Genomic DNA, 27,478 nt, shown 5'->3' with positions numbered 1-27,478 from the left:
TGGCTCGGCGCGCGCAGGCGCGGAGCTGAGGCTGGGGCCGCGGACCATGAGCGGCAGCGCCGATCCCGACCCCGCGCCCGCGGCTCCGGCGGCCCCACCAGGCCCCACCGAGGGCAGCAAGCCCAGCCCGGCCGCTGTGGGCAGCGCCGGGCCCGGGGCCGCGCCAGCTGCGGGGGGCGGCGCGGCGCGGGCCACCGAGGGCTGTGCTGTCGGCGGGAGGGGGCCCGGTGAGTCGAGATGGGGGGCGGCGGGGGACGGGCCCCGCGCACGGGGGGTCCCGCGGGACGACCTGAGCCGCCCTGGCCGGGGGGAGCAGCGTCCGGTGACTGCGGGTTTCCCGGGGTTCTACTGAACGCGCTGTCCCGCTTTGCCGGTGTCGGTGGGGCCGGGCGTGCCGGGCTCCTGGGACTGATCGTGCTGCCCCGCAGTGCCGGTGTCCGCGGCCGTGGCCGCCCCCCCGGACGGGGCCATGTCCAACGGCGTGTACGTGCCGCCCGCGGCCAACGGCGACGTGAAGCCCGTGGTGTCCACCACGCCGCTCGTGGACTTCCTCATGCAGCTGGAGGACTACACGCCCACGGTACCGACACACGGGGCGGCTCCTGTGGGACGGGACGGGACGGGACACGGGGCAGGGCCCACGGTACTGGGATACGGGGCGGCTCCTGTGCGACGGGATGCAGGATACGGAAACGCTCCCACGGGGCCGTGGAGCTGTTCCAACTCTTCCTTTCCCAGATCCCGGACGCCGTCACAGGGTATTACCTGAACCGGGCAGGGTTTGAGGCCTCGGACCCACGCATGTGAGTGGCCGCAGGGTGGGGGGAGTCGCAGGAACCCTGTGGGGGTCCGGCAGAGGGGCCCACAGACCCCCGTGGCCTCGACGACATGGCCTCTGTCCCGCAGAATCCGCCTGATCTCGCTGGCGGCACAGAAGTTCATTTCAGACATCGCCAATGACGCGCTGCAGCACTGCAAAATGAAGGGCACGGCCTCGGGCAGCTCCCGCAGCAAGAGCAAGGTGAGGGCGCTGAGGGAACCGGGGAGCATCCTCTCTGGGGATGGGGCTGCGCCTGCAGCTACTGAGTGCAGGAACACTGAGGTGCAGAAATCCCAAAACCCGCCAGGCTTATGGTGGGTCCCTTCAGGTGGGGAGGGGCTGGAGGGGACACAGGGGACACAAGGGGGGCAGTGAGCTTGTGGACACACTTTGGTGCACCCCAGGGGTGGGGGAGCAGCTGTCCCTGGCAGCCCATTCCACCCCACTCTGGCAGCGGCTGCTGCTCTCAGCTTGGGGAGGAGCTGGAGTGGGGGGGGGCGGTCCTGGGGACCCTCCTAGTGCCATATCTGGGGTTCACGGGCTCCGCAAGGCCGATGGGATTTGGTGCTAGGTGTCTGGGGACGTCTTGAGGGCACAGAGCAACAGAATGTGGGGAGCTGGGAATGCTCTAATGCCACCTAGCAGCTCCTTTGGTAGCAGGACATGGCTGTCCTTGCACCTTGGGGGGTCCCACACCCCCAGGTTGTCTCTGCTGTGACCATCTGCCCCGTGTCCCCCAGGACAAGAAGTACACACTGACCATGGAGGACCTGACACCAGCGCTGGCCGAATACGGCATCAACGTGAAGAAGCCGCATTACTTCACGTAGAGCACGGGGGAGCTTGGGCAGTTTGTAGGGGCTGTGCCGGTGCCATTAAACACCTAGGAGGGTTTTGTGGGAAGGCAGCCTTGCTCCTATGCCTGTGTCCACACATGCTGGCCCTGATCCTCCACAGGGGGGCTGTCACACTCACCCCCCTCTGCTGGTCACAGGGGGCTCAGTGCTCCTGACAGTGCTGGAGCAGAGTGGGGTTGGGGGGACAGGAATTACCCAGGAATTACTCTTCCTCCTTCTCCTTCCCTAAACTGCCCCTTATCTCCCACAGAGAATGCCCTGGGGGCTGCACAGGCAGCACTACAAATGGAGCCAGGGATGGGACCCTGACCCACCCCTCCTGCACCGGGCACCTCCCGAGGGGGCCCAGTGCCCACCTACCTGCGCCGGGTGCCAGAGGGTTGCTGTGGGTGCTGATTTGTGCCCAGGGCTCTGTGGGCTGCAGGGCAGCCCCCTATCAATCCAGCCCCACCCTCAGTCCTAGACAGCCCCTGTGAGTCCCAGACCCCCAATCACTTCAGCCACTCTCCCACCGTCCAACTCCCCCCCCCTTTTCCCGCCCTGAACCCCAGCAACTGGTTCCATACCAAATGTTTATTTGGTTGCCAGTGGCCATTCTGGGACCAGAGGGAAGTGGCCAGTGAAGCGCAAAGCGGGGGCAGTGCTGGGCACCACAGGGGGCCTCTCCTGGCCTGCCCCTTCCCCCCCAGCCTTGGGGGGTTGAGTCCTGGGTTGGGCTGTGCCCAGCAAGGGGGACAGGGGGCCTCACAGCCCCATCCCCCAGCAGCAGGGTCAGGCCACATGCCGTGCCCTGGGTAGGGGGGCTGCACTGGATTGGGGGCTGCCCAGAGGCTGGGTTATGGCTACCCTGGTGAGGGGCTACCCTGGGTGGGGGTCTGGAGCTTGCAGAGCTCCAGCACAGGCAGTGCCATCTGTACCGTGTGTCCGTGGCTGGCTCAGGGTGAGGGGTGTCCTCTGCTTGCCCCGTCTCTAGGGCTAGAGGCACTTGGGGGTGGTGGGGGGCGCAAGGCAGCACTGGAGAGGGGAGGCACCTCCCCTCTACTTCTCCTGCATCTTCTCCAGGATGGGCACGATCATATCGAACTTGGGGCGCTTGGCTGGGTCCTCGTTCATGCAGATCTTCATCAGCTTGCAGATGTGGGGGGAGATGCCAGGGGGGATGGTGGGACGTAGCCCCTCCAGTGCTACCTGCAAGCAAGAAGAGGGGCCAGAGTCAGGATTAGGGCCCTGCTCCCACAGGCAGGGACACCCTCCACCTGCCCAGGTGGTTCCACACCCTGTCCAGCCTGGCGTTGAATATTTCCAGGGATGGAGCAGCCAAAGTTCTCCAGGCAACCTGTGGCCTCACCACCCTCAGTGGCCAGAACTTCTCCCCTAACTCTGACCCAGATCACTTCCTTTGCCCCCCCACCCCCTCACCTTCATACCAATCTCCATGTTGGACAGGTCAGCGAAGGGCACCTCACGTGTCACCAGCTCCCACAGCAGCACTGCGAAGCTCCACATGTCAGCTGAGCGCCGGTTGATCTCCTCTGGTTTCTTCTGCAGGGCTGGGGGATGGCTGGGGGCTGAGTGGGACTGGGGGTGAGGGGGCCAGTCTGGCGGGGCTGGGAACTGGGCACTCACCTTCAGGAGCCACCCAGGCCGGGGCATACATCCGCCCCGGGCACTGGAAGGAGAACTTGACGTCAGCCATGCTGATTCGTGCCGTCATGTCCTCGTCAATCTGAGCAGAGTGGGCAGTCAGCAGGAGCCCCCCTGTCCTGAGAGCCCCCCTGCCGTGGGAGAGGGGCTGTGCCCCCACTCACCATGACGCTGCGGCTGTTGAGGTGGTGGCGTGGGATGAGGGGCTCCAGCGTGTGCAGGAAGGCCATGCCCCGCGCGATATCGAAGGCAAACTTCACCGCCTGCATCTGGTCCACCACAAAATCTGGGAAGGGGGTAACAGGGGGTCAACCCACCCTAAGCCCACCTCAGGGCTGTGGCTGGAGAGCCTCCTGCTGCCCCCAAAACCACCGTTCCCCAGCACTCACTGGTCCCCTCGTGCAGGACGTTGTACAGGGAGCCGTAGGGCATCCAGTGGCTGATGACGATGGGGTGGGGAGCTGGAGGGGCCTGGCAGGCGCCCAGCACCGGCAGCACATTGGGGTGGGAGAAGATCCTGCAAGACAAGTGACAGCCCTGAGAACAGGGAGGGGCTGCCTGCACCCCCTCGCCTGCCCTCTGCCATCCTCCAGGGCCTCCCAGCCCTTGGCCACCACCCTGGAGCATTCTTGGCCCCACAGAGCCGGGAGGCTCCTGTATGCCCTATACCCCGAGAGTTGTCATTGCCCCAAGAAGGTGTCAGGGTGGCCCTGGCCAGATGCTGGTAGGGATCCCAGGCACATGCCGGGGTGGCTCCAGGCAGGTGCAGCACTCACCGCAGTTTTGGGTACTCCTCGTTGAAGTCCCGGCTCTTTCGCGTCGTCCAGTCCCGGATTTTCAGCATTTTGATTACAATGTCATTGCCCTGCCAGCGCCCCTTCCACAGCTGGAGAAGGAGCAGGGACACAGGCACCATGAAAGCGGTGCAGAGTCCCTAGCATCCCCAGGCCCCCGCGTGGGCCTCTGGAGCCCATGGGACCAAGGGTTCACAATGAGAGGGAGCCCCTTGAGCTGGGCAGGAGCCCCCTCCCTGCACGTGGCCATGGGACTCCTGAACAGCTGTGCCCAGCAGGGCCAGGACACGGTGGTCTGCACAGGTACAGCACGCACCTGGGGGCAAGAGGGACCCACCTCTCCCGACTGGTTCTCGTTCAGTTTCTGGCTCAGGCTCAGCTGTTTGAAGTCAATCCCAGCAAGTTTGTTCAGGGTCCCATTCCCTACAGTAGAAGGGGGATGAATGCCCATGGCTGCTGGATCCAGGAAGCAGCGCCAACAGGGCAGGGGGGGACCCATGGCACCCCCCAAGGAACCCCCAGTCCTTACTGGGCCGGGTGCGGGTCGTGCCCTTCCAGAACGTGTCCTTGTAGGGGATCTTGGTGAGGCTCTGGCCCAGCTTCTCAGCACGCTCTGCAGAGGGAGGAGGAGGAGGGTGGCACCCAGAGCCTGCTGTGGCTGGCTGGAGGCTGTGTCAGTTATGGGGTCCTGGGAGACCCTCATACCTTTCAGGACCTCTCGCAGTGGTGTTTTGGCCTTGTCTGTGGGGGTCTCACCATATTTGTTAGCAATGCTGACCAGGGCGCCGCTGCCTACCAGGTCCTGTGGGAGCAGAGAGCGAGGACTGTAGTTTGTGATCTCCCCTCAGCCCCCTTCCCACCTCACCCTCCCTGCTGCCCATGCTCCCACTCACCTCAGCCACCTGCTCGTGTCCCCAGAAGCAGGCATAGTGCAGCGGTGTGTTCCCATGCTCATTCACCGCATTGATGTCTGCTTTGAACTGCATCAGCTAGGGACAGGGGACAGTCCCTGTGAGCCCAGGACTCTCCCTGTAAGCCCAGGCAAGATCCCCATCCTCCTTGTGCCTTGTCCTGGGGGATGCAGGGGCAGCATGCTGGGAGCTGTAGGGAGGGGCCAAGCTGGTGTGGGGCTCAGAGGGATTTGGAGGGAGTTTGTGAGAAGTGGGGAGCTCAGAGGCACTGGGGGGATGCCAGGTGTTCCTGACAGGTGATGAGGGGAACAAGTCTCACAAGGGTAGTGTGGGGGGCTACACAGGAGGTGGGAAAGGGCAGGTGCTGGCACAGGGGACAGGTACCTTCTGCACGATGTCACGGTGGCCATGGCTGGCAGCCAGGTGCAGTGGGGTGTCATCCCCCCGGTTCATGACATTGATGCGAGCCCCTCGCATGATGAGCATGTCCACCACATTTGAACGGCCCTCGCGGCAGGCCCAGTGCAGGGGGCTGAACCCATGGTCGTCCCTGCAGGATGGCAGGGGCCTCTGCTCAACTGTAGCCCCCTGGCCCAGGCACCACTGGCATCATCCTCAAAACACCAGCCGTGGGGGCCAAGGGACCGGGTTGAACATCCATCCCACTCCCACCCCCACCAGGGCCCCACCAGCCCAGGCCAAATCCTGTCTCCTCCAAGGCTGAATCACAGCTGGATCCTGTCCCCATCCCCCCACTCCGTGGCCAAGTAAGGGAGGAGGTGGCAGCCGGGCCTTAAATGGAGATCAGGAACTGGCAGAGGGGCTGCTGCAGCCCTGGCTTCCCTCCAGCCCAGACTCCCCATATTCCTGGTCCCGCTTCAGCCCCCTGGCACAGCAGACCCCATCTGCCCCCACCATGGCCCTGCAGGCAGGGGTACCTGGCACAGAACAGTCCCTTGGGCACCTTCTGTGGGTCTGGGAGAGAGCTCCATGTGCCTGGGACCCCCAGGAGGGGCAAGGAGGCACAACCAAGGGAGGCCATTTGTCTGGAGCATGTCCAGAATGCCACGGCCATGGCCTGGCTGGGGTCATGGTACAGGGTCAAGCTGTGCCAGCTGCACATACTCCAGGCAGATGCAACAAGCCCTATGCCCGGCCCAAACATGGCTGCTGAATGGCTGTGAGCACATCTTGGACTTCACAGTCCTGCAAGACCCCTGGCATGGGCTGTGGGGAGCAGACACTCGGGCACACAGAGTGCCCCCCACAACTCCCAGCCCCAGTGGTCCCAGCCGTGTGCCCACGCATCTGCCATGGTGCTCCCCAGAGAGGGGATGGGGGCACAAGGATATGGTCAGTGGACACAGCTGCCACCATGGGGACAGGGGAGGTACCCCCAGCCCAGCTGAGCCCTAGCTGTGGCTGTGAGGAAGTGGCCAGAGGATGTTCAGCCTCGTGCCTCAGCGATGCGGTAACTTCCTCCAGTGGGGAGGAGCTGTGTCCTGCCGTCTGCCCCCTGCCTTTCCATGGAGAGCAGCGGAAACCAACCCCCAGCACAGCCCCCCGAGCCCTGCACAGCCTCCTCCACCGCCCAGCCCAGCCCCACTCACCCCTGGTTGAGGTCGTTCTCGGTGTTGTCCAGCCACAGCCGCACGGCCACCGCGTTGCCCTCCCGGCACTGTGTGAAGATGTCGTCCATGGTGGCTGCGGGAGGGGAGGTGGGTAAGGACATGGGGACCCCTGACCCCTCGGTTGGGAGGTCCCTGGAACAGCAAGTACAGGAGCCTCCTGGCCCCCTCCTTGTCCCCTCCCGCCCCATCCCTGCAGCTCTCCAGGAAGCCGCAGGCAGGCTTAGGTCCGGGCTGGAGCTGGACTGGCGGCCCAAGGGGAAGAACCTGGGTGACTCCAGCGGGGCCGTGGCCGCCTTCAGGAAGCCAGGCTGGCAACCCCGGGCTTATCACCAGGCACAGGCTGTGCCCACAGCTCCGGGGGGGAGTGAGACTGGGGGAGCTCAGCACCCTCAAGATGGGATCCCGCAGATCTGGTGGGGGAATGGGGCTGGGGGAGCTCAGCATCCCCAGCATGGGATCCTGCAGCCCCATGACCCTCCTGACCCACTTGGCTGTGCCTGGCATGGCACCATGCTCAGAAACTGGGACCCCAAAGCCTCGTGCACTCTCCTAGAATCCATGGGCACCCCAGCTCAGAGCCAGGCATAGAGCACCCTCCTGCTCCCCATGTTCCCCTGAGCCCCCGGCTGTGAGCATGGGACCCCCTGCCTGGGGGTCTATGGTGTTGAGCAGGGACATGGAGTGAGTCTCACAGTGTGGAAACGGAGACAGATAGACTATGACATGCCCGACATGCACCCACTGGGGCTCAAACCTGCCGCTGGAGGATCCCCCAGGATCTGATGCCCACCCAGACACGCTGGAACCCCCACTAGCTGCCAGCGCCTGCTGCTATCCCTCAGGACTCTGCCTGCACCCCTTGCCCCCGGCAGCTCCAGAGGGGGGGGATGCAGAGCCCTGGACTCTTGCCAGGGTCTCACAGGCCCCACAATGGCCCCAGCACATCCATGGCAGCATTGGCCCTGTCCCGGTTCCAGAACACCCACGGCCCCGGGTGAGATTTATCCCCCAGCCATATGCGGACACCTCAGGAAAAGGGGTCCCCAGGACATCCCACAGCGGTCCCGGCCCTGTAGGACCTCACACCGCAGTAATGACACCCCATCATGGGGACGCCCCACCCTGTCCCCTGCTCGGCCCGGGACTGCGCCCTCCTGTCACCCACCGGCCCCGACCCAGTCCCGCGGGGCTGCCAGGATCGACCAGCCCCAGCCCTGCCAGGATCGCCAAGCGCCCACCTCGGCCCTGCTCAGCACCCGGGGCAGGGGACGGGATGTGCAGACACAGTCTCCCCGTGTTACCCCAAACCAGCTGCTAGGGCCCCGCTCTGCCCTGCGGCCCGATCAGTCCGTCCCCTTCAGCCCTCCCCCCATCCCCCCCCTGTACCCCCAGACCTTCCCTGCGCCCCCCACCCCTCCCGTGCAGCTCCCCCACCCGGCCCCGCCTCCGGTAGGTCCGTCTCCGGCCCAGCCCCGCTTCGGGTCGCCCGCAGCCGCACTCGCGGCCTCCCCAACCTGTCCCTGCTCGGTCCCGGTGCCGGTGCCGTCCCGCCGTTACCGGGTGCGTGTCCCGGCGGCTCCGCAGGGCGGCGGCTGCGGCGGGCGCGGGGCAGCGCGGGGGCTCCGCCCCGACACGGCGCCCCCTGCCGGCCGGAACCCGCCCTGGCCACGGCTCCGCTACACGGCACCGGGCGGGGCACGGGGCGGGGGCACCGGGCGGGGCCATCGTCTGAGAACGTGGTTATGCGGGGTGGTGGCAGGGCTATGGGGCGTGCCAAATTGACTGGGGCGCGGTTATCCTGCCGGGGGCGGGGCGGGGCGGCCGCGGCACCGCCCGTGCAGACGAGGCCCCCGTCCGGTCCTCCGGCCGCGAGGTGGCGCTGTTCCCGCGGCGCTTCCCGAGCGGGAGCACGTGGGTCCCGGTACCGACCGAGGGTCCCCGCTCCATGTTCGCGGAGCAGGGCTGGAACGATGCAGTGGAGCCGCTGCCCCGCGGCGCCCCCGAGTGCCCGGGTCGACCGGTAAGCGAGTGGCGCGGGGGCGGCGGGCCGGGCCAGTCCCGGGCGCGCGGAAGTGACCGGCCCCCACTCTCCACAGGGGCCAACGACGGGGAAGAGACGGCTGCCCGGGACCGGCCGGGACGGCGAGGCGGTGCGGAAGCGGCCCCGGAAGCGGAAGAAGGCCGGCGGGCCGCGGGCCGCGGTGGGGGAGCTCCCGGCCGGTCCCGACGAGCCCCGGAAGATTGGGCAGCACCCGGACATAGGTACCGGGACGGCTCCAGGGCTCGGCGGGCCGGAGGGAGCCGCCTCCGCGCCCTGACCCCCCTCTTGATGCCCCCAGATGGCCCGGCTGAGCCGGCGGGGGAGTCCGGGAAGCCGGCGGGGCTGAGCCGGAGGCAGCGGCGGAACCGGCAGAAGCGGCAGCGGGAGCCGCTGGCGGGGTCGGACGGGGAGCGGGGCTCGGGGCCGGGCCCCCCGGATCCGCCGGGCCCCACGGAGGCTCCTCCGGAGCCCCGCTCGGGCCGCTCGGCTGCGCTCCGCGCGCGAATGGAGGAGCGGCTGCTCGGCGCCCGGTTCCGGTACCTGAATCAGCAGCTCTACACCGGCAGCAGCGGGGACGCGGCGCGGCTCTTTCGCGCCGACCCTGCCGCTTTCCACCTGTACCACCGGGGCTTCGAGCGGCAGGTGCGGCGCTGGCCCGAGCGCCCCGTGCAGCGCATCGTGCGCTACCTGCGCCGCCGGTGAGCGGGAGGGCGAGGGCTGAGGGGGAGTATGGACCGGAGGGCCGGTGAGCGGGGGCCAGGGGCTGAGCGGAGAGCCGGCGGATAGACCGGGGAGGGCCTGGGGGGCGCGGGGCCAGGGGATGGCCGGGGGGCCTGTGAATGGCGGGGCTGAGGGGTGAGCGGTGGGGCCGGGGGATGAGCGGGGGACCGTGAGCCGGGGAGGCAAGGCGCCGGGCCAGGCCGCTCTGATCCCGTTACCCTTGCCCCAGGCCAGCGTCGCTAGTGGTGGCGGATTTCGGGTGTGGGGACTGCACGCTGGCCGCCAGTGTCCGGAACCAGGTGCACTGCTTCGACCTGGTGCCACTGAGCCCACGGGTCACCGTCTGTGACATGGCCAAGGTACTGGGGGCACCCCCGGGGCAGGGAGTGGGTGCTGCTGGGCAGGCTGCAGGGGTGCAGGTGGGGGGACGGTGACCCGAGGGTCCCGTGCGGGAGGGGCAGCACGGGTGTGTCTATTCAAAAACTGGGTGTGCGCTTTGGGCACCCAGAGATGGGGCACGGCTGAATCCACAATCCTGGGGAGTCTGGGGGTGCTGTCCAGCCCCATCTACATCACCATCCTCCTCCTCCCACTCCCGGGGGTGTGCAGAGGGGCTTCCAGGCCGTTTCATCATCCTCCTTTTCCCGGGGTGTCCCGGGGTGGGCAGGTGCCACTGGCGGCTGAGTCGGTGGATGTGGCCGTGTTCTGCCTGGCGCTGATGGGCACCAACCTGCAGGAGATCCTAGGAGAGGCCAACCGTGTGCTCAAGCTCGGGTAGGCAGAGATTGTGGGGCAGTGGGGGATTGGGGGAGGAGCAGGGATGCTGAGCAGTGTCCTGGGGGTGCCTGGGTGCCCTGCTCAGAGCTCAAGTGACTGCAGGGGGACCCTGATGGTGGCCGAGGTGGCCAGCCGCTTCGAGGACACCCGTGCCTTCCTGAAGGCCATGACGCAGCTGGGCTTCAGGACCGTCTCCAAGGTGCGTCGCCAGGTGTGCCCTCAGGTGTGCCTAGGGCTGGGCACTGGGTGCACTAGGAACCAGGGAGCCCAGGGAAGGAGCAGAAGGAGGGGGGGTGTATTGTGGCCCAGCCTGGTGTGCAGCAGACATGGGGCTGGTAAAAGTAGATGGGGGTGGAAGGGATTGGTACCTGGGGGACTGCAGATGGGAGAACGAGGGGACCAGTATGCACAGGGGTGGAGTCCCGGGGGAAGGTTTGGAGGTCCCGTGGACCGTGGGGGTGCACTGTGGCAGTTTCGGATGGGGGTTGGATGGGGTGCTGGGGTCTGGGAGGGGATAAGGGGGGGCCTGGGGCACACTGGGATTGTAGTGCGGGGCCTGGAGGTGGGCATGTAGCCCAGGACGGGGCTGGGGATCCCGGGGCCGGAGGGAATTGGGGTATGGGGTTGATGATGGGTGTTGGGCGTTTAGAGGAGTACACTGGAGGTCAGGAGGCCGGGGTACTCAGGCCCACAAGGGCTTCGGAACCAGCAGCTGGGGGAAGGAGGGCCTTGGGCACAATGGAGTCTGGAAGGAAGAAGGGGGGACCCGGAGTTCACTGAGGCCGCGGTGTCGGGCCGGTGGTGAGTGGAGCTGGAGGGGGCTGGGGGTTCCAGGGTGCCGGTAACGGAGTTGGCTGTTCCTGCGCCCTCAGGACCTCTCCAGCTCCTACTTCTACCTGTTGGAGTTCGCCAAGACGGGCCCGGCCCGGCCCGGCGCCGCTCCCGGGTTGCGCCTGCGGCCGTGCCTGTACAAGCGGCGGTGACCGGGAGGGGCGGGGCCGGCGCGCGGCGGAGGGGGCGGGGCCAACCGGGCGGCCCCGCGCCCGCAGCCAATAAAGCCGCTGTTCCCTCAGTTGTGCGTGCGCGTGCGGGGGGCGGGGCCGCGCGTGCGCAGTGCTGTCGGGCCTGCGCGGGGCAGCGCCCGGAGCCGGTACCGGGATGTCGGGGCCGGGCGGGCCGGGCCCCGCCGGGGCCAAGCTGGACATCAACCGCGCCGGCGTGGCCGAGCTGGAGGGTGCCCTCAGCGGCATCGGCCGTCGCCGCGCCCGCGGAATCGTCCGCAAGAGAGAGGTGCGGGGGGGCGGCGGGGACGACACCCCGCGCTGAGCGACCCGGGCCCGGGACCCCGGGGTGGGGGTGGCCGTGGCGGTGTCGGCCCCGGGGTGGGGGCCGGGGAGCGAGTGCGGGGGCGACGGTGCCGTTTCCGTCCCGGTAGCCGGGGCAGGCGGGGCCGGGCCGGGATCCCCGAGTCCCGCCCCGTGCCCGTGGGGCCGGGGTAGCGCAGCCGCCGCCGGTGCCGCCGTTCCTCGCTGCCGGGTCCAGGCAGCGCCCCGGGCCGGAGCGGGGAGCCGGGGGAGCGCAGGTTCCGGCGGGACGGGCACCGCGCCCCGACCACCTCCGTCACCGGCGATGATGGGGCGGGAAGTGCTTGCCGGGAGATCCTGCGGCGGCCGGTGACACGGCCGGGAGCAGTGGGAGCGGCACCGCGGGCCCCAGCCCCGGCAGATACGGGCGGGTCAGCGGCAGCCCTGCCCTGATGCTACGGGGATGGGCAGCGCCGCGGCCGGGCGAGGCAGGGCTGGGAGCGCTTGGCGTGTTTTGGGCTGGAAAAGGAGAGGTGAAGGGATGGATGTCCAAATGCTCGGGACACGTATGCTGGGAACACCGGGAGGCGGGAGGGCAGAAACCGGTGATGCAAAGGGAGGGTGGTTTGGAGCAGGGCCTGTCCGGGGCGGTGGTGCTATTGCAGCCCTTTATGGGGAGCAGCAGCAGCGCCGTAGATCGAACCCTGCCGAGTCAGAAGGGCCAGTCGGGCCCTTCTCGGGCCCGGGGGCTGCGCTGGTTCTTCGCCGGCTCCTGCCCCGGGACAGCCCGGCCCCGCCAGGCTCCTCCCATGGCAGGCGCTCCGGGAGCCCGTGCAGGGGTGATGGGAGGCAGCTGATCCCAGGTCGGGGCTGGGCAGTGCTTGGCCCGAGGTCCCGCGGGACGGTGGGTGCCTAGCACATGTATGTGTCTGCGTGTGTCCGGTTGTTCCCCTGCCCTGGAACTGCAGCTTCACTTCCCATTCTGGCACTGCTCATCTGGGGGGCACAGTGCTCCTACCCCAGCTGGCACTTTTGGGTTGCTGCCTCCCTTTCACAGTGCTGTGACTCTTCCCTGCGGGGCTGCTTGGGCAGGGGGCTCTGTGGGAGCAGGAGGGATTCTGTTCTGGGCAGGGCTGACTTCCCTCCGCGCAGGAGCTGAAGGGCTTCACTTGCTTGGATGACCTGCTGCACGTCAAGGGCATTACCACGCGCATCCTGGAGCTCAACAGCCAGCGCATGACGTGCCGGCGGCGCCCGGGCCCCGAGGGGCCCCCACGGGCCAGCCCCACTCCCTTGGGGGACAGTGAGGACCACAGGGCACCTGCAGCACAGGTAAATGCAGAAGGGTCCCTGCTGCCAGGTGCAGGGATAAGGGAGGAGGTTTGGCTCTGGGGGAGCTCAGGGGAACCTCACTGGATTCTGGAGGAGCTTATGGTTGTGGGTCTGGGGGTTCTCCACCCTGCAACCCCCCACAGTGCTGTTGAGTGGAGCCCCTGTGCTCCAGGGCCATGGCTCTCACTGGCAGCCATCCAGCAGCACTCCCAGCCCCCACCCGTCTCCTGGTCTCCAGCAGCCCAAGGCTGGTGTGGAGCCAGCCCTGCCCCCTGCCTGTTCCCTGCTCAGGTGGTGGCTGAAGAGGAGGAAGAGGAGGAGGAGGAAGAGGAAGCGCCAGGGCCCTGGGAGCCAGAGCGACCCTGGAAGGGTACCCCCAGGTCCGGAGCAGACCCTGATGGTTCTGGGGGGCAGGGACCACAGGAGCCCCCCAGGTCCACCAGGGAGCAGGAGGAGGAGGAGGAGGAAGAAGAGGAGGAGGAGGAGGAGGAGGAAGGGAGCTGCTGCAGCGAGGAGGGGGAAGACAGCAGCAATGTATACCTGTACTACACCCTGGGAGAGCGCTGGATCGACTACCTGCAGCGCACTGGGGATGGGGGGCTGCTGCGGCACCTGCGCCCCAAGGTGACCGGGGGGCCAGGGACTGCTGAAGCACTCAGGGCACCTGCAGGAGTGGGAAGGGGGGCTGGGGGTTCTGTGATGCCTGTCTGCTGGGGCTGGGGAAAGAGATGCTGCCCCAGTCCCCTGTGCAAACCCCTGCCCTGCATGGGGGTCCTTGGTCATAGGGTGGGGGAAGGAGGTGCTGTCGCAGTCCCCAGCGCTGCCTGGCCCTGGTGCAGCCCCCTGCCCTGCATGGGGATGCCTTGTTGCCATATGGACTCTGAAGGGGGAAAGCAGGAGCAGGTGGGGATCTGCCCCGTAGCTCTGGGCAGGGGGCCACAGGGATCAGCTCTGGGCAGGGAGTCTGCAGGGGTCTGCCTGGGTTTGTCCCAGCCACTCCAACCTGCTGTGTCCCACAGATGAAGCGGAAGTCAGAGAACGGGCCGGACGGCCGGGCCTTGTCCCCCGGGAAGAAGCTGTGCAAGGGCTCTGACTATGGCAGGTGAGGGGTGGGGGGGCTCTGACTGCAGCAGGTGAAGGGGGTTCTGTGTGCTGGGACAACACATACCTCCTGCTGCCCACCCCAGGAGGATGATGGAGCCACCTGGGTCAAGCAGGGGTTGGCCCAGGTGAGATCCAGCCCTGACCAGTTGCCTGTCTGCTGAGCAGGCTGGGCTGGATGTGAGCAAGGGGTCAACAGGGTGGGAGCAAAGAGAAGGGGTCAGTGGAGTGGAGCTCCCAGTGGCGGGAACCAGTTCCTAGGGCCTCTGTCAGTGTGGCCTGGAGCAGGGCTGATGTGTGCCACCTCTGCTACAGCCTCACCTGTGCCTGGTCTTTCTCCCAGGACACTGGGTCCCTGCACACCCAGCCCCACCACCACCTTTGGGGACCTGCGTAACGCCAAGGTGGGGCAGGCCCGGCGCCGTCGCATCCCCTCGGTGGCCCCCCCACCTGAGCTGCAGGACTGGCTCCGCACCTTCCAGGTACAGCTCACCTGGTGGCTCCAGGCAGCCTGGGTGTGATGGGAGGGACACAAGCCTAAGGGATCCCTGCTATGGGCAGGAGTTGGGCCCACGGTGGATTTTGGGTAGTTTTGCTTGTGTGAGAAAACACAGAGGAGGTTTCAGACCTGGCCAGGGGTGGTCACCTGTCACACAGCATCTGTGATCCACCTCCTGTGATGCACCAAGCTCCCACCTGCCTCGGGCTCCTGGCCTGGGGCAAGAGCCCTGGCTGCCAGGGCTGTGGCTGGGCTGGCTGGGGACACAGAGCCAGGGGTCACTGGGGGTCCCCCTGCAGCGCTGGAGCGGCCCTGAGAAGCTGCTGGCCCTGGATGAGCTCATTGACCGCTGCGAGCCGGCGCAGATCAAGTACATGATGCAGGTCATCGAGCCCCAGTTCCAGCGGGACTTCATCTCCCTGCTGCCCAAGGAGGTGAGTGGAGTTGGGGCCTGGCCTGACCTGACTTGACCCCTCTGGTGACCCCTCTGTGACCCTTCTCCCCCCTGCAGCTGGCCCTGTACGTTTTGTCTTTCCTGGAGCCACGGGACCTGCTCCGTGCTGCCCAGACCTGCCGCTACTGGAGGGTCCTGGCCGAGGACAATCTGCTCTGGAGGGAGAAGTGCCGTGAGGAAGGTGAGGGCCCTCCTGGCTGGGGGCTGGGGGGCCACCTCAGGCTTGACCCAGGTAAGGCACCACTGTGTTGTCCCCTGCAGGGATCGAGGAGCCCTTACACCTGCGGAAGCGACGCCTGCTCAGCCCTGGATTCATGTACAGCCCCTGGAAATTCGCCTTCCTGCGCCAGCACCGCATCGACATGAACTGGCGTAGTGGGGAGCTGCGGCCCCCCAAGGTTGGTCTGTGTGTCCCAGCAGGGACAGACTCTGGGGAGCTGTGGTCCCCAAGGTGGGCCTGGGAATGTCCCTGCCAGCGGTGGACCCTGGAGAGCTGAGGGGTTGGTGGGGGTTCCTCTGGGGACAGACCATACAGACTGGTATGGGGAAGCTGGTGCAGGATCTGCCACAGGGAGCAGATCCAGCTTGCTCAGGGCAGTGGGGCAGCAGAAATGGGGTCCCCTGGGCCTGGAGAAAGGGGGTCCCTCCCCTTGCCCCTTTCCAAGGCCCCATGCAGGGCTGCAGCCAGCCCCAGCACCCAGGGAAGGTGCAGCCTCACAGGGCTCAGCCATGTTCTGTGCAGGGTCCCAGAACCCTGGTGATCTCTCCCTGGGGATCCCTCCTGCCCCTGGGCAGAGTCTCCACCACCCCTTCTCTTGCTCCTGCAGGCCTTGGGTTCCTGAGCCCCCACTCCCTGTTCCCCAGTAACCCCCTGCCCCTGTGCAACAGCTGCCAAACACACCACACACCCCAGCTCTGCTGCCCTGCAGAAGCATCAGGGGGTGCAGGTGATTTGGGGACCCATCTGCCTTTCCTCCCCACAGCTCCTGCTGCCTTCCCACCGCTTGTTGTGTTGGGGTGTCCTGCAGGCTGGGGGGGTCCACACTGCCCCCCACACACCCCTGTGCTCCCACAGGTACTGAAGGGCCATGACGACCATGTGATCACCTGCCTGCAGTTCTGCGGGAATCGCATCGTAAGCGGCTCTGATGACAACACGCTCAAAGTGTGGTCAGCTGTCACAGGGGAGGTGAGTGTCACTGTCACCAGGGAGGCGAGTGTGGCACTGTCACTGGCACCGCAGAGGTCTGGGGCAGGGACCACCTCCCTGTGCTGGGTACAAGTGAGGCCACACCCTCACTCCCGGGCTCAGTTTGGGCCCTTTATGACAAGGACATGGAGTTGTGCGGCCCCTCTGTGCTGTTCCAGGGGTGGGGAGGTGTTGCTGTAGTCCGCAGGGATGGCGCAAAGAACGACACGGAATTCAAGTCCAGGATAAATGGCATTATTTAATTAATTATCACCTTGTTTATATAACTTGGTTCACAATAGAGAAATGATATTATTGGGTGCTTGACCATACACCTCCCAGAGTGATTGGCTGAATGCTACGATGCCTATTTGAAAATATTTTCTTTAGTGTGGAAAACAAGACTATTCATAGCAAGTTTGCACCTGTGAGATAAAGTCTTGGTTTACAAAAATCTCTACGCTGTTTACAGCTAGCTTGCGTGAGAAAGGAGACTTTCCAAGCAGCTGTAAAAAGCAGGAAAATTTCTCTGCTAACCTTTTCAGCATCTGCAGGGAGGTGTGAGAGGCTCACCTGTCCCTCGTGTCCTGTTCCCCACAGTGTGTGCAGACGCTGGTGGGCCACACCGGCGGGGTTTGGTCCTCCCAGATGAGGGACAGTGTTGTCATCAGTGGCTCCACTGACCGCACGCTCAAGGTGTGGAACGCTGATAGCGGCGAGTGCGTGCACACACTGTACGGACACACATCGACCGTGCGCTGCATGCACCTGCACGGCAACAGGTATGGGGCTGAGGGGTGCTGTGTGAGGGGGGGATATCCACAGGGGCTGAGGTTTGTTACCCCCGGGCTGCCCTGGCAGCTGGGCCCCAGGTGTTCTCTCACCTGCAGGGTGGTGAGTGGCTCCCGGGACGCCACACTGCGGCTCTGGGACATCGAGACGGGGCAGTGCCTGCACGTGCTGATGGGGCACGTGGCAGCCGTACGCTGTGTCCAGTATGATGGCAACAAGGTGGTCAGTGGTGCCTATGACTACACGGTCAAGGTGTGGGACCCTGAGAGCGAGAGCTGCACCCATACACTGCAGGGGCACACCAACCGCGTCTACTCACTGCAGGTACAGCCTGCACACGTCCCCTCCTGCTGCCTTGCCCCTCTCCGGCTCCCCTGCCCTCCCTACTCCCCAGCAGGTACAACCTGCCTTCCTGCTGGCTTGCCCTATCGCTCTCCTGCCTTCCAGTCAAGGGGCACAAGCTCTGCCAAAGGTCCCACATGTGCTGTAGGGACAAATGGGCTATGTCTGTGTCATGCAGGGCCCTGTGTGCTTTGCAGGGACATGTGGGCCATGTCTGTGCCCTGAAGGGATGTATCTGCCATGCAAGGACACACGGACCATGTTTGTGTCCTGTGGGGACAGTCTCTGCCCCCCTGACCCGACTTCCCACACACACATATGCTGTGGACACAAACGCTCCTCCATGCCCCTTCCCTGGAGCATTTCCACAGCCCAAAAAGCCAAGAGGTGTGTGAGCCCACGTCGCAGCTGCTGAACTGGAGCCTCTGGTGGTGGTGCTGGAACTGGGGGTGCTGCATCCCAAACCAGTGGATACCAGAGCTGTGGGCTGCACCCAAACCAGGGGACACTCCTGGCCTCGATGCTGAGCTGAACCCCTTCTTTCTGGCAGTTTGATGGGACACACATCGTGAGTGGGTCCCTGGACACATCAATCCGCGTGTGGGATGTGGAGAGTGGGAACTGCCTGCACACACTCATGGGGCACCAGTCGCTCACCAGTGGGATGGAGCTGCGAGACAACATCCTCGTGTCCGGCAACGCTGACTCCACTGTCAAGATCTGGGACATCAAGACGGGGCAGTGCCTGCAGACACTGCAGGGTGAGAAGGGATTCCTCACCCTTGGGCAGTGGGGAATCCCTGCCATCAGGGGGCTGGGAAGGGGCAGCTCTCTCCCTTGGGGGATGGGAGGGAGCAGGGGTGGCTCCAAGCTGCCAGATGTGTCTGGACAGAGTGGTGGGTGTCCCTGAGGAGCCGGGGCTGGGTGGCTTTGAGCTGCCAGATGTGGCAGGACCCCTGTCACACAGCAGTAGGTGCACCTGGGGCTCACCGGTGTCTCCCCATAGGTCCCAGCAAGCACCAGAGCGCTGTCACCTGCCTGCAGTTCAGCTCCAAGTTCGTGGTGACCAGCTCGGACGATGGCACAGTGAAGCTGTGGGACCTGAAGACAGGGGAGTTTGTGCGAAACCTTGTGGCCCTGGAGAGTGGGGGCTCGGGGGGGGTCGTGTGGCGCATCCGTGCCTCCAACACAAAACTCGTGTGCGCCGTGGGCAGCCGCAACGGCACTGAGGAGACCAAGCTGCTGGTGCTGGACTTTGATGTGGACCTTAAGTGACCCCGGCCAGCCCGGGGGTCCCGCGGGAGGGGTGGCCCCGGCGCAGGCGCTGGCCCCCGCGGGCAGGACAGAGGGGAGGCCGGGCCGGGCCTTATTTATATGCGCGGGAGTGCCCGGCCGGGCCTGCAGGAGCATGTTTTGTACACGGAATATATCAATTTATTTCTGTACTGGGGCTAGTGCTTGCCTGCCTCAAGCCCTGAGCGCTGTCCTGGGCCCACAGCTCACACCCTCTGACCAGGGGCAGCAGAGGGGAGAGAAGAGGCCAGGCTCTCCCAGGTGCCACAGGGACCAGCTCTCCTTGCACACACATGCCCTTAGCTGCTGGGCAGTGGCCTGGCAGCCCCCAACACCTGCCCCCTCACACTGCCCCATCTGAGTGCCTGCTCTGCACCAGCCATTTGTAGTGAGAATGTTCTGGGCCCCCCAGTGTCCCGGTGGGCACAGGGGTCCTGCGGGGAGGCATTCGTCTCACGTCTGGGGGAATTCCCTGGATTCCCAGTTGTGCCACAGGCTCCCCCCAGCACACCCCTGCCTCAACAGGGAGCAGGGGCCAGGGCTCTGGTGCCCTCCCTGCGTGTCCCACTAAGCCATTCCTGTAAAGATGTTTTATTGGGACTAACAATCCACTTCCCAGAAATCTGCAACCAGCAGGGCTGGGGGCGTTTTCCTCCCGTTCCTGCGCCTCACAGCCCCTGTGCCCTGCAGAGCCCAGCCGCTGCTGGGGGCTCCTGGGGCCAAGGGCACGGGTGGTGCCGGTTGCGTCCAGCTGCCGTGGGAGGCTGTGCCCGGGTGCTGCTACGTGCTGGGAAGGGGAGCGTCTGGCGAGGGCTCGGCGGGGCCCGGGGCCGGGTCTGGGGAGGCCGGGAGTCCGGGCAGCTGCGCTGCTGTCCCGTGCTCGGCTGCACGGCGCTGCAGCAGTGCCGGCACTAGTCCCACGTAGGCGCCCATGAGGCGGTGGTTGGCACGGACCAGCCTCGCGGCGCAGCTGTCCAGGCACGACTCCTGCGGGAGAGGTGGGACGGGGTCAGGGGGCGAGGGGACACCCGACCCCCAGGCTCCCGCGCCCAGCTCACCTCGCGGCCCGTGAGCAGCCGGTAGTTGAGGTTGCAGACACAGTGGCGGAAGCAGAGCTCGGTCATGCGGTTGTAGACCAGCAGGAAGTCCCGCAGCTGGGGGGCAGGCGGGGGTCACACCGGGGGGAGCCGGTCCGCGATCCCCGAAACGCACCGGGACCCCCACCGTGCCCTACGGCCCGCCCGAGACGTCCAGGTCCCTTCCAGGCCCCACCGGTTCTCCTGCGAACCCGGGACCTGGAGATCCCACACCCGCAGCCCTTGGGACACACGGGGACCCGCCACCAAACCGGCAGCCCCGGCACCACTCAGGAAGGCCTCGCGGGACACCCTGCTCCCCCCGCACGGCCCAACCGCTCACGCTGCGGAGCTGCTGCCGGTGCTCGGCCGCCGGGTCCATCCCGGGCCCGGGCTCGGGCCCGGTCCCTCCGCGCTCGGCGGGTGGTCTCCAGCGACGCCACTTCCGTCCGGCTCAGCGATTACGCCACTTCCGGGACACCAACGCCACTTCCGGCGCGTCCGGGCCGAGGCGGAGCGGGAGCGGCGCGGGGGGGCCCGGCGGGGCCGGGGCGCAGGTGGGGCCGGGGGTGGGCCGGGGAGGCTGGACAGGGTGAGCGGCCGCGGGGCCGGTGGACTGGGGCCGGGAGAGCCCCGGGAGCCAGGCTGGGGCAGCCGTCGCCCGCTCGGGCCGGTTCCGCCAGGAGCAGCCACCGGGGGTTCCCTCGGAGATCGGTCCCGCCGCGGGCCCTGCCGTGCGTGGCTGCGGAAGGGTCCGTTCCAACGCTTCCCCCGCCCCGCCTCGGAGGCTGCGGGGGCTGCGGGGCCGTTCTCCGGCGGGGATGGCGCTGGGCAGTGACGGCCTCTGCCCGCAGGGTTCGACCCCAGAGTTGGGCCGGGCCGTGTCCCTGCCGGGGAGGGGACAGGTCACAGGTAACGGGTTCTCGGGAGCCCGCCCCAGGCCCCGCCCGCCCTGGAATGTGCCCGGACCGGTCAGGGCGCAGCGGCCCCCCCGCCGCTCCCCGGCGGCTGCGGACGTGGCTCCTGGCGCCCTCCTGCCGGGGCCGCGCTGGGCGCTGCTAGCGCCGGTGTCCTAGGGCAGGGTCTGCGGGACACGGGGATCCCTGGCGGGGTTTGTGAGAGGGGCGCGGAGCGCGGCCCAAGGGGCCGGGGAAACCGGGAGCCCTGGGCACGATGGGGTGGGAGCCGCAGTGGGGCCGGGGCTGAGGCTGGGGTTGGGGTCGGCGCCTCCGGGATGTGCCACCCTACGGGTCCGTTCTGGGAGCCACGGGTGTCCCGAGAGACGGCCGAGCCGGGCTGGGCAGCGGCTGCAGGAGGCGCTGGGCGGGGGCAGAGTCTGCTCCGTGCCAGCAGGTGCCGATGTGGGCCCCTCCCCCCACCTGTAACCCTCCTGCTGTCCCCTTCTGCCAGGGCCCCGCGGGTACTGGCTGGTGACCCCGGCCTGGGGGTGGTCCTGGCCCCAGCACCTCGTTTGTGTCCCTGCAGGCCCTGAGGATGTCGGACGGGATCCTGAGCAAGGCAGCCACCATGGAGATCCCCATCAGCAGCAACGGGGACACCAGCAGCCTGCCCGAGGATGATGGCCTGGAGCAGGTCTGTGGGGCCAGGGACCCGAGGGGAGTGTTTGGGGTCGTACCAGGGCTGTGCTGTCTGTGCATCTCAGCCCCTTGTGCTCCTCTGCCCCCCAGGACCTGCAGCAGGTGATGGTGTCGGGCCCCAACCTGAATGAGACCAGCATCGTGTCAGGTGGCTACGGGGGCACAGCCGAGGGCATCATCCCCACCGGCACCATCAAAGGTAGTGGGGCTGGGCTGGGAGGGAATGGGGATCATCACAGAAGGAAGGGGCTCAGCTCCCCTCCTTGCCCCCCACTTATGACACAAGGCTCTGCCGTGGCCCAGCCAAAGTGTCTCCTGGGGGGAGCTCTATTCCCGCTCGGCTCGGGTCCTGTGCAGAGGCAACGTGTGGGGTGTGTGCTGATGGCACAGGAGGGGCTGCTGCCCCCAGCCCCGCTCTCCCTGGGCTGGGTTGCTCCTCTATCACAGGGTGGGATCTCTGCTGGGGAATCCTCATCCCCTTGCTCAGGACATCCCAATGGGATTCTGAGTCCCTCCTCTGGTGGAGGATCCCAGCTCTGTCCCAGTCTATATGCAGCCGGAGCTCTGGAGTGTGCTGGGGATGGAGGGGCAGGCAGGGGGCCCCAAGCCCACTCCCTACTGACCTCTTCTCACTGTCCCAGTCAGACCAGGCCACAGCAGGACCAGTTGGTCTCTGCACCCTGGGAGACCTGGCACCACTGTCCTTGTTCGTGCAGATCTCTCCCTGAGGGTCCCCCCGGGGTAGTCCCTGTGCCCACAGGGCTTGAGGAGGGTCCATGTGGGCAGAGGGGGTGAGCGCGCGTGTGTGTGCGCTTCCCCGGAGCACCGCCGCTGCTACCCCGTGTCCCCACTTCCCCGTGACGCCAGGCCTACCCAGCTCTTGGGGTGCAGGGATTCCTGCATACGGGCCAGAGGGGGGGTTCCCTGGGGTGGGGAGTCCGTCTGTGTGGCTCTGGCCATGTCTCTGGGTTCCAACGCTCACCTGCTGCCGTCGCTCTCCCGCTGCCACCCGTCCGCGCACTCGTCCCTGTCCCCTGCCCCCCGTCCCCTCTGCCCTGGCCACCCCACTGTCCCATGCCCTGTGCCCCCTATCCTGTCCTGCCCCACCCTGCTCGGCTCCCGCAGCCCCCCCGTTTCCAGGCTCTCTTGTCCACCCTCACCCACCCCGAGGACCGTCGGTGCCCCCCAGCGCGCCTGCTGCCCGTAGGATGGCCCGCCCGGCCGCTGCTCCCGCAGGTACTGCGCCCCTCACTCCACCTCAGGGCATCCCTTGGGTCTGGGAGCCCTGGGCCTCCCTAGGGACATTGGTAAGAGCCCCCATGGCAGCTGTGTCATGGATAGAGTCCAGTCCTGGTGCTGATCCTTGTGCTGGGACAGAGGACAGCACTGGGGGCTCAGAGGTGGGTCCTGGCCAGGGCGCCCACCGTGTCCCTGGAGCCCACCTGAGGGTCCCCCAGTGCTGCTGGGTGCTGTTCCCCCTGTATCTGGCCTGGTGAGGGTGGTCACCAGGATGGGGCAGGGCCTGGGCCCTGCTGTGCAAGCAGACATGGCTGGGCTGGGGTCTGTGCCCCTGTGTGAGTTCCTCAGGGCAGGAGCAGGGTCCCCACCATGATGCCTGTGAGCCCAGTGCTGGGCATGTGCTCAGAGCTGGGGATGCTGCTGTGGAAACAACAGCTCCAGGCTGAGGGCTCTGGAGGCTGGCGTTGCCCAGTCCCCTGTGGCTGCTGCCCTCCTGGAGCTGGTGCCAGGTCCTGTCCCCATCCCTGTCCCTGTGCCAGGCCCTGGGCTGCACCCACCACCCCCCGGACCCCCCCCCCTGGCGGAGAGGAGGTTGTGCGTGGCATTGCCGTCGAGAAGTTTGACATCGTCAAGAAGTGGGGGATCAACACCTACAAGGTGAGGGGTGAGGGGATCCCAGGGTGGGGGGACACCAGCCGGCCTTCCTGACCCCGTCCCACAAGCAGCTGCTCTCGGAGCAGTTCGGGGGCTCACACATGCCTTGGGGGGCCCCCATTTCCCCCTCCTGCAGTGCACCAAGCAGCTGCTCTCGGAGCGGTTCGGACGGGGGTCCCGCACGGTGGACCTGGAGCTGGAGACTCAGATTGAGCTGCTGCGTGAAACCAAGCGCAAGTATGAGAGTGTCCTGCATCTGGCACGGGCACTCACGGCCCACCTCTACAGCCTCGTGCAGACCCAGCATGCCCTGGGGGACGCCTTTGCCGACCTCAGCCAGAAATCCCCTGAGCTCCAGGTGTGCCAGGGCTAGGGGGACACCGGAGTGAGGGCAGGGACACCTGGGCACCAGGGCTGGAGGGGATGGGGAGTGCCAGGACTTGGAGGGGACACCTGGACACTAGGGCTGGGGGCGGCAGGGGTAGCTGGGGCCTGACGCTAGGGCTTGTGGGCGATCAGGACTTGAGGAGTCACACGTGGACACCAGGGCAGGAGCAGCATCTGCACGGGACTGAATGCGCATGCTGGTGCTGGGCTTGGTGGTTCTGGGTCTTGGTTGGGCTCAGTGGTCTCAGGGGGCTTTTCCCCCAGCACCCTTGAGGGAGGGGAGTGGGGCCGTGATCCACGACCCCTCACCTCTGCCCCATCCCTCTGTCCCCAGGAGGAGTTTGGGTACAACGCGGAGACGCAGAAGCTGCTGTGCAAGAACGGGGAGACGCTGCTGGGTGCTGTCAACTTCTTTGTGTCCAGCATCAACACGCTGGTCAACAAGACCATGGAGGACACGCTTATGACAGTCAAGCAGTATGAGACGGCGAGGTGGGACAGGGAGCTCAGGGGGGCTCGGGTGCTGGGGAGGTCTGGAGGCGGGTCACCAATGCCAGGGATCCTCTGCAGGTTGGAGTATGACGCGTACCGCACAGACCTGGAGGAGCTGAGTATGGGCCCACGCGATGCCGGTGCTGTGAGCCGCCTGGACGCAGCCCAGAGCCAGTTCCAGAGCCACAAGGACAAGTATGAGAAACTGCGGGCAGACGTGGCCATCAAGCTCAAATTTTTGGAGGAGAACAAGGTGAGTGCAGGGATGTGAGGTGTGGAGATTGGAGGGGTGGGGTGGGGATGGGGGGCACAGGAATGGGGGATGCAAGACAGAGGTGGGGGGTGCAGAGATGGGGTACGTGAGGAGGGGGCGTTGGGGACAGGGATGTGGGATGTGGGATGGGGATGGGAAGTGCAGGGACAGGAGGCACAGGGATGGGGTTCCTGCAGGGATTTGACAGCCATGTTGGATTTGTCACTCAAGGACATGAATCAGGGGTGGGATGGGCAGTGTGCGGGGGAGCGGTGGCTCTCGCGGGGTCTCAGAGGGCTTTCCAACCCCTCTTCTGTGCTGCTGGAGTGGGGTCAGGCCCCCCCCAATTGTGTTCCCCTTCCCTCCCCCCAGATCAAGGTGATGCACAAGCAACTGCTGCTGTTCCACAACGCCATCTCTGCGTACTTTGCTGGGAACCAGCAGCAGCTTGAGCAGACCCTCAAGCAGTTCAACATCAAGCTCAAGACCCCTGGCGCCGAGAAGCCCTCCTGGCTGGAGGAGCAGTGAGCCCCCCGTGCCCCCCCAGATGGAGGAGCCCCACCATGGGGCACACATGGACCTCAGTTGTGGCCGGGGGCTTGTGGGGCCACAGCCCAGGCCCGGCCTTGGATGGGGGGGCCATCAGGTGTGGGGAGCTGCCAGTGGGCTGGGGCCCCCCCATCCCACAGCCCCTCCTCAGGGCAGGGTGCAGCAGCTCCTCAGCACAGACCCCACACAGCAGACAGCTGGAGCCCCCCCTTCCCCTGGCACTCCTAAGGGGCTGGGGATACCCCCCTCGCTGGGCTGCTCCCCCCGGACACCCCACTCACCTTGGGGTAAGCCAGGACCCTTCACTGTCCCCCCTCTGCCTCCCCGGGGCAGGATGAGGGTGCACCCCTCCCAGGCCCCCTGCCTCCTTCCCCCCAGGGAGACCCCTGCCCTGTGGCACTGTGGAGCTGGGTGGGGGCAGCACCGGAACAGCCAGGTCCCCCCTATGTCAGGGGGAGCTGTGGGGCCTCCCCCCTGCACTTGGCACCCGGGGGGCTCCTGCTCTGCCCTCCAGTGCCAGGGACAGCCTGGCTCCCTCTAGGCCATTCACGGGTGTTTCCAGGGTGGCCACTCTTGCACTCCTGGTTCATGGGGGGCTGCACCCCCCAAAGAGCCCCCTGCTTCCCTGGGGCTGTGGCAGCCTGGGCTGGGCTGGTGAGGGGTGCCTGTGCCTTGCTGCTAGTGGCAGGGGGGAGTTGCTGGCCAGGCACAGGTCCCCTGGGAGAGGACAGGGGAGCTCCAAGCAGGGACCAAATGTCAGCGGAGGCACAGGGGGGTGCACGTGGGTCCATGCACGTCCGTGTGCGGACACATGTGTGTCCTGGGACTGGGGCACATGTGCTGCACGTGGCGGGCTGGGGTCCCGCCCAGGGTTCACCCCCACCCCACGAGGGGCCCCCTGCCCACCCCCGCACTTGGGCACTTTCTCCTGAGACAAAACTGTTGTTTTTTCTTGCTCATTAATTTAACCCATAATTTAATGTCGGGATCCGACTTCCCCCTGCCCCGCCCTGGTGACGGTCTGACCCCCCCCAACCCCCTGACTTCTGTCAAACCCTGAATAAATGGTACGGATCAGTGTGTGTGGGGCTATGGCCGGGACAAGGAGGGGCTGTACCCTGCGGGCTGGGGCTGCCAGGCCAGGTGAGACAGGGGCGTGAGCCCCAAAACAGTGAGGACTCCGTGATGGAGCCCTAGGGCAGGGGGGACTGGCTTCTGCTTGTGGGGGCCCCAGGCTTGGAACGAGCTGGAGCATGGGAGAGATGGCTCTGGGGGGCGACCAAGGGGCTTGGGGGGCCCTGCTCACTTGTGTCTGGTGAGGGGGGCCGCCCCTTGCTCCGACCCCGTGGCACCAGCATGAGCCACGACCAGGTGGGAGTAAATGGGGATGGGATGGGGATGGGGGGCCCTGCAGGAGGAAGGTGGGTGGGATCAGCCTGGGGTTCCTGGTACCATCAACGCCGTCCCACTGGTGGCACTGAGGGCTCAGGGGTTCCATAGGAAAGATTCCCCAGACCAGGCACTGGGGCCAGTGCCATCTGAGGCCCTCCTGCATTGCCCTTCAACCTTTTACCACTCCACCTGCTGTTCCCCTGGGACCCTTGGACACCTCCCAGGACACTGACTGGCCCCTGGGACACTCCCTTCAGAAAACCCCAGGAGATTCCCAACCCCCTGAACGTTCTTCCAGGACACTTCGCCCTGGAACACTGAAACCCTCCCATGGAGTCCTGCCACTCCCCAGACATGGATGTGGGCGATCCCTGGCCGCACTGCGCTAGGGGAGTCGGGTGGGTTGTCACCCTGTTCCCCAGCAGGGAGTCTCCAGCACCTGCTCTGTCCCCACAGGCCCATCCACCAGGCCGTGTGGGATATTGGGGAAGGGCCAGGGGTCTCTGCAGGGCTGAGGAGCCACTGGAGGTGAGGGTGGAGGGGAGCCCACTTAATCCTCCTGTGCCACAGATGTCCCAGCACTTGATCCCTGCTGTGCTCTAGGTGCCTCTGGGACATGCTGAGCCTCAGCGCTTTCTGCTGCTTCTGGTGGTGCCTGGCTGGGAGTGGAAGGTCCTGGGGATGGGTCCTGTGTTCCAGGGCCAGTCAGCCCTATCACCCTCGCGGTCGTCCTTGCTCCGGGGGGACTGTGCTGGCTGCGCCACCAGGTCTGGCCTGGCTGCAGAACCTTCCAGACACTGGGGCCAAGGTGGTGGGTCACGGGACCGTGCTGGGGCCCTGCACGTGGATGGGGACAGATTTCCTCGGGGGCTGGTTCACGGCAGAGCTCTGGGTCCATCCTGGAGCTGCTTCTCTCCTCTGGGTCTCCAAAGGGCTGGGGGTCCATGTGCTCCCCTGGGCTGGGTCAGGACCTTCCTGTCCCTATGGCCATCATTCCCCCCATGGCCCACTCCTGCAATGACCTGGCTGTGGATGGGGGCACCCCCTCTGCACCCCTCGAACTCCAGCTCTGCCTGGATCCCCTGTCCATGAGGGACCACTCTTTGCCCTGCCTCACCCAAAGGAGCCAGCCAGGAACCTGCTGGAATTCCCCAGGAAGCTGCAGCGTGTGGGCTTGATGCCACAGTGAGGGGCTCCCCATGTTCTGAATGGGGTGGGGCCCCTGCCCTGCGGGGCAGAGGGGTATCAGCTGAGGGGGTGATGGTGGTGGGGGTGTCCCACGTGGAGGAGGAGCTGTGGCAGCTGGGAAGAAGTGTGGGCTCCCTACAAACGGAGGG

The 27,478-nt window shown here is 66.4% G+C and overlaps 5 protein-coding genes across 13 annotated transcripts; 3 read left to right on the top strand and 2 right to left on the bottom strand.

Moving 5' to 3' along the window:
- Window positions 1–26: 26 nt before the first annotated feature.
- TAF10 (TATA-box binding protein associated factor 10) lies at window positions 27–1,727 on the top strand. Its single transcript, XM_032101317.1, has 5 exons — window positions 27–227; window positions 429–580; window positions 739–803; window positions 907–1,021; window positions 1,561–1,727. Exons 1-5 carry the CDS (start codon window positions 47–49, stop codon window positions 1,648–1,650), a joined length of 603 nt encoding a protein of 200 aa, XP_031957208.1. The 5' UTR covers window positions 27–46; the 3' UTR covers window positions 1,651–1,727.
- A 508-nt stretch (window positions 1,728–2,235) lies between these two features.
- ILK (integrin linked kinase) lies at window positions 2,236–8,286 on the bottom strand. Of its 3 annotated transcripts, none has more exons than XM_032101310.1 (13): window positions 8,172–8,286; window positions 6,637–6,730; window positions 5,411–5,576; window positions 5,009–5,104; window positions 4,821–4,917; window positions 4,645–4,728; window positions 4,453–4,538; window positions 4,098–4,207; window positions 3,711–3,838; window positions 3,486–3,607; window positions 3,304–3,403; window positions 3,097–3,227; window positions 2,236–2,865 (listed from the first exon to the last, which is right to left on the bottom strand). In XM_032101310.1, exons 2-13 carry the CDS (start codon window positions 6,723–6,725, stop codon window positions 2,716–2,718), a joined length of 1,359 nt encoding a protein of 452 aa, XP_031957201.1. In that variant the 5' UTR covers window positions 6,726–6,730; window positions 8,172–8,286; the 3' UTR covers window positions 2,236–2,715. The 3 variants fall into 3 exon arrangements, with proteins under 3 accessions (XP_031957201.1, XP_031957202.1, XP_031957203.1); XM_032101311.1 differs by having other exon boundaries at window positions 8,215–8,278; XM_032101312.1 differs by lacking the exon at window positions 8,172–8,286 and adding an exon at window positions 8,092–8,113.
- Window positions 8,287–8,451: 165 nt separating this feature from the next.
- RRP8 (ribosomal RNA processing 8) lies at window positions 8,452–18,653 on the top strand. Of its 7 annotated transcripts, XM_032101289.1 has the most exons (18): window positions 8,527–8,677; window positions 8,754–8,919; window positions 8,997–9,396; window positions 9,648–9,777; window positions 10,086–10,192; window positions 10,298–10,394; window positions 12,652–12,831; window positions 13,123–13,455; window positions 13,851–13,933; window positions 14,276–14,414; window positions 14,731–14,865; window positions 14,943–15,066; window positions 15,147–15,283; window positions 15,961–16,074; window positions 16,675–16,856; window positions 16,965–17,190; window positions 17,759–17,969; window positions 18,215–18,653. In XM_032101289.1, the coding sequence occupies exons 1-18, from the start codon at window positions 8,603–8,605 to the stop codon at window positions 18,481–18,483; spliced, it is 3,108 nt and encodes a 1,035-aa protein (XP_031957180.1). In that variant the 5' UTR covers window positions 8,527–8,602; the 3' UTR covers window positions 18,484–18,653. The 7 variants fall into 7 exon arrangements, with proteins under 7 accessions (XP_031957179.1, XP_031957181.1, XP_031957180.1 ...); XM_032101288.1 differs by having other exon boundaries at window positions 8,452–8,677; window positions 12,652–13,455; XM_032101290.1 differs by lacking the exons at window positions 16,965–17,190; window positions 17,759–17,969; window positions 18,215–18,653 and having other exon boundaries at window positions 8,452–8,677; window positions 12,652–13,455; window positions 16,620–16,847.
- Window positions 18,654–19,076: 423 nt separating this feature from the next.
- On the bottom strand, window positions 19,077–20,048 carry TIMM10B (translocase of inner mitochondrial membrane 10B). Its single transcript, XM_032101319.1, has 3 exons — window positions 19,921–20,048; window positions 19,560–19,655; window positions 19,077–19,488 (listed from the first exon to the last, which is right to left on the bottom strand). Exons 1-3 carry the CDS (start codon window positions 19,957–19,959, stop codon window positions 19,282–19,284), a joined length of 342 nt encoding a protein of 113 aa, XP_031957210.1. The 5' UTR covers window positions 19,960–20,048; the 3' UTR covers window positions 19,077–19,281.
- An 8-nt stretch (window positions 20,049–20,056) lies between these two features.
- Window positions 20,057–25,827, top strand: ARFIP2 (ADP ribosylation factor interacting protein 2). The gene is given in 10 exon segments (XM_032101316.1): window positions 20,057–20,134; window positions 21,063–21,170; window positions 21,266–21,374; window positions 22,301–22,411; window positions 22,954–22,982; window positions 22,985–23,071; window positions 23,205–23,426; window positions 23,790–23,947; window positions 24,026–24,200; window positions 24,573–25,827. Coding segments are annotated over 9 exon segments (1,146 nt in total). The 5' UTR covers window positions 20,057–20,134; window positions 21,063–21,071; the 3' UTR covers window positions 24,729–25,827.
- The last annotated feature ends 1,651 nt before the right edge of the window (window positions 25,828–27,478 follow it).

This window comes from Corvus moneduloides, chromosome 2 (assembly GCF_009650955.1).
Source record: "Corvus moneduloides isolate bCorMon1 chromosome 2, bCorMon1.pri, whole genome shotgun sequence".
NCBI classification, from domain to species: domain Eukaryota; kingdom Metazoa; phylum Chordata; class Aves; order Passeriformes; family Corvidae; genus Corvus; species Corvus moneduloides.
Note: the sequence above shows the minus strand (reverse complement) of the source record. Positions and strands in the feature narration are given on the sequence as shown.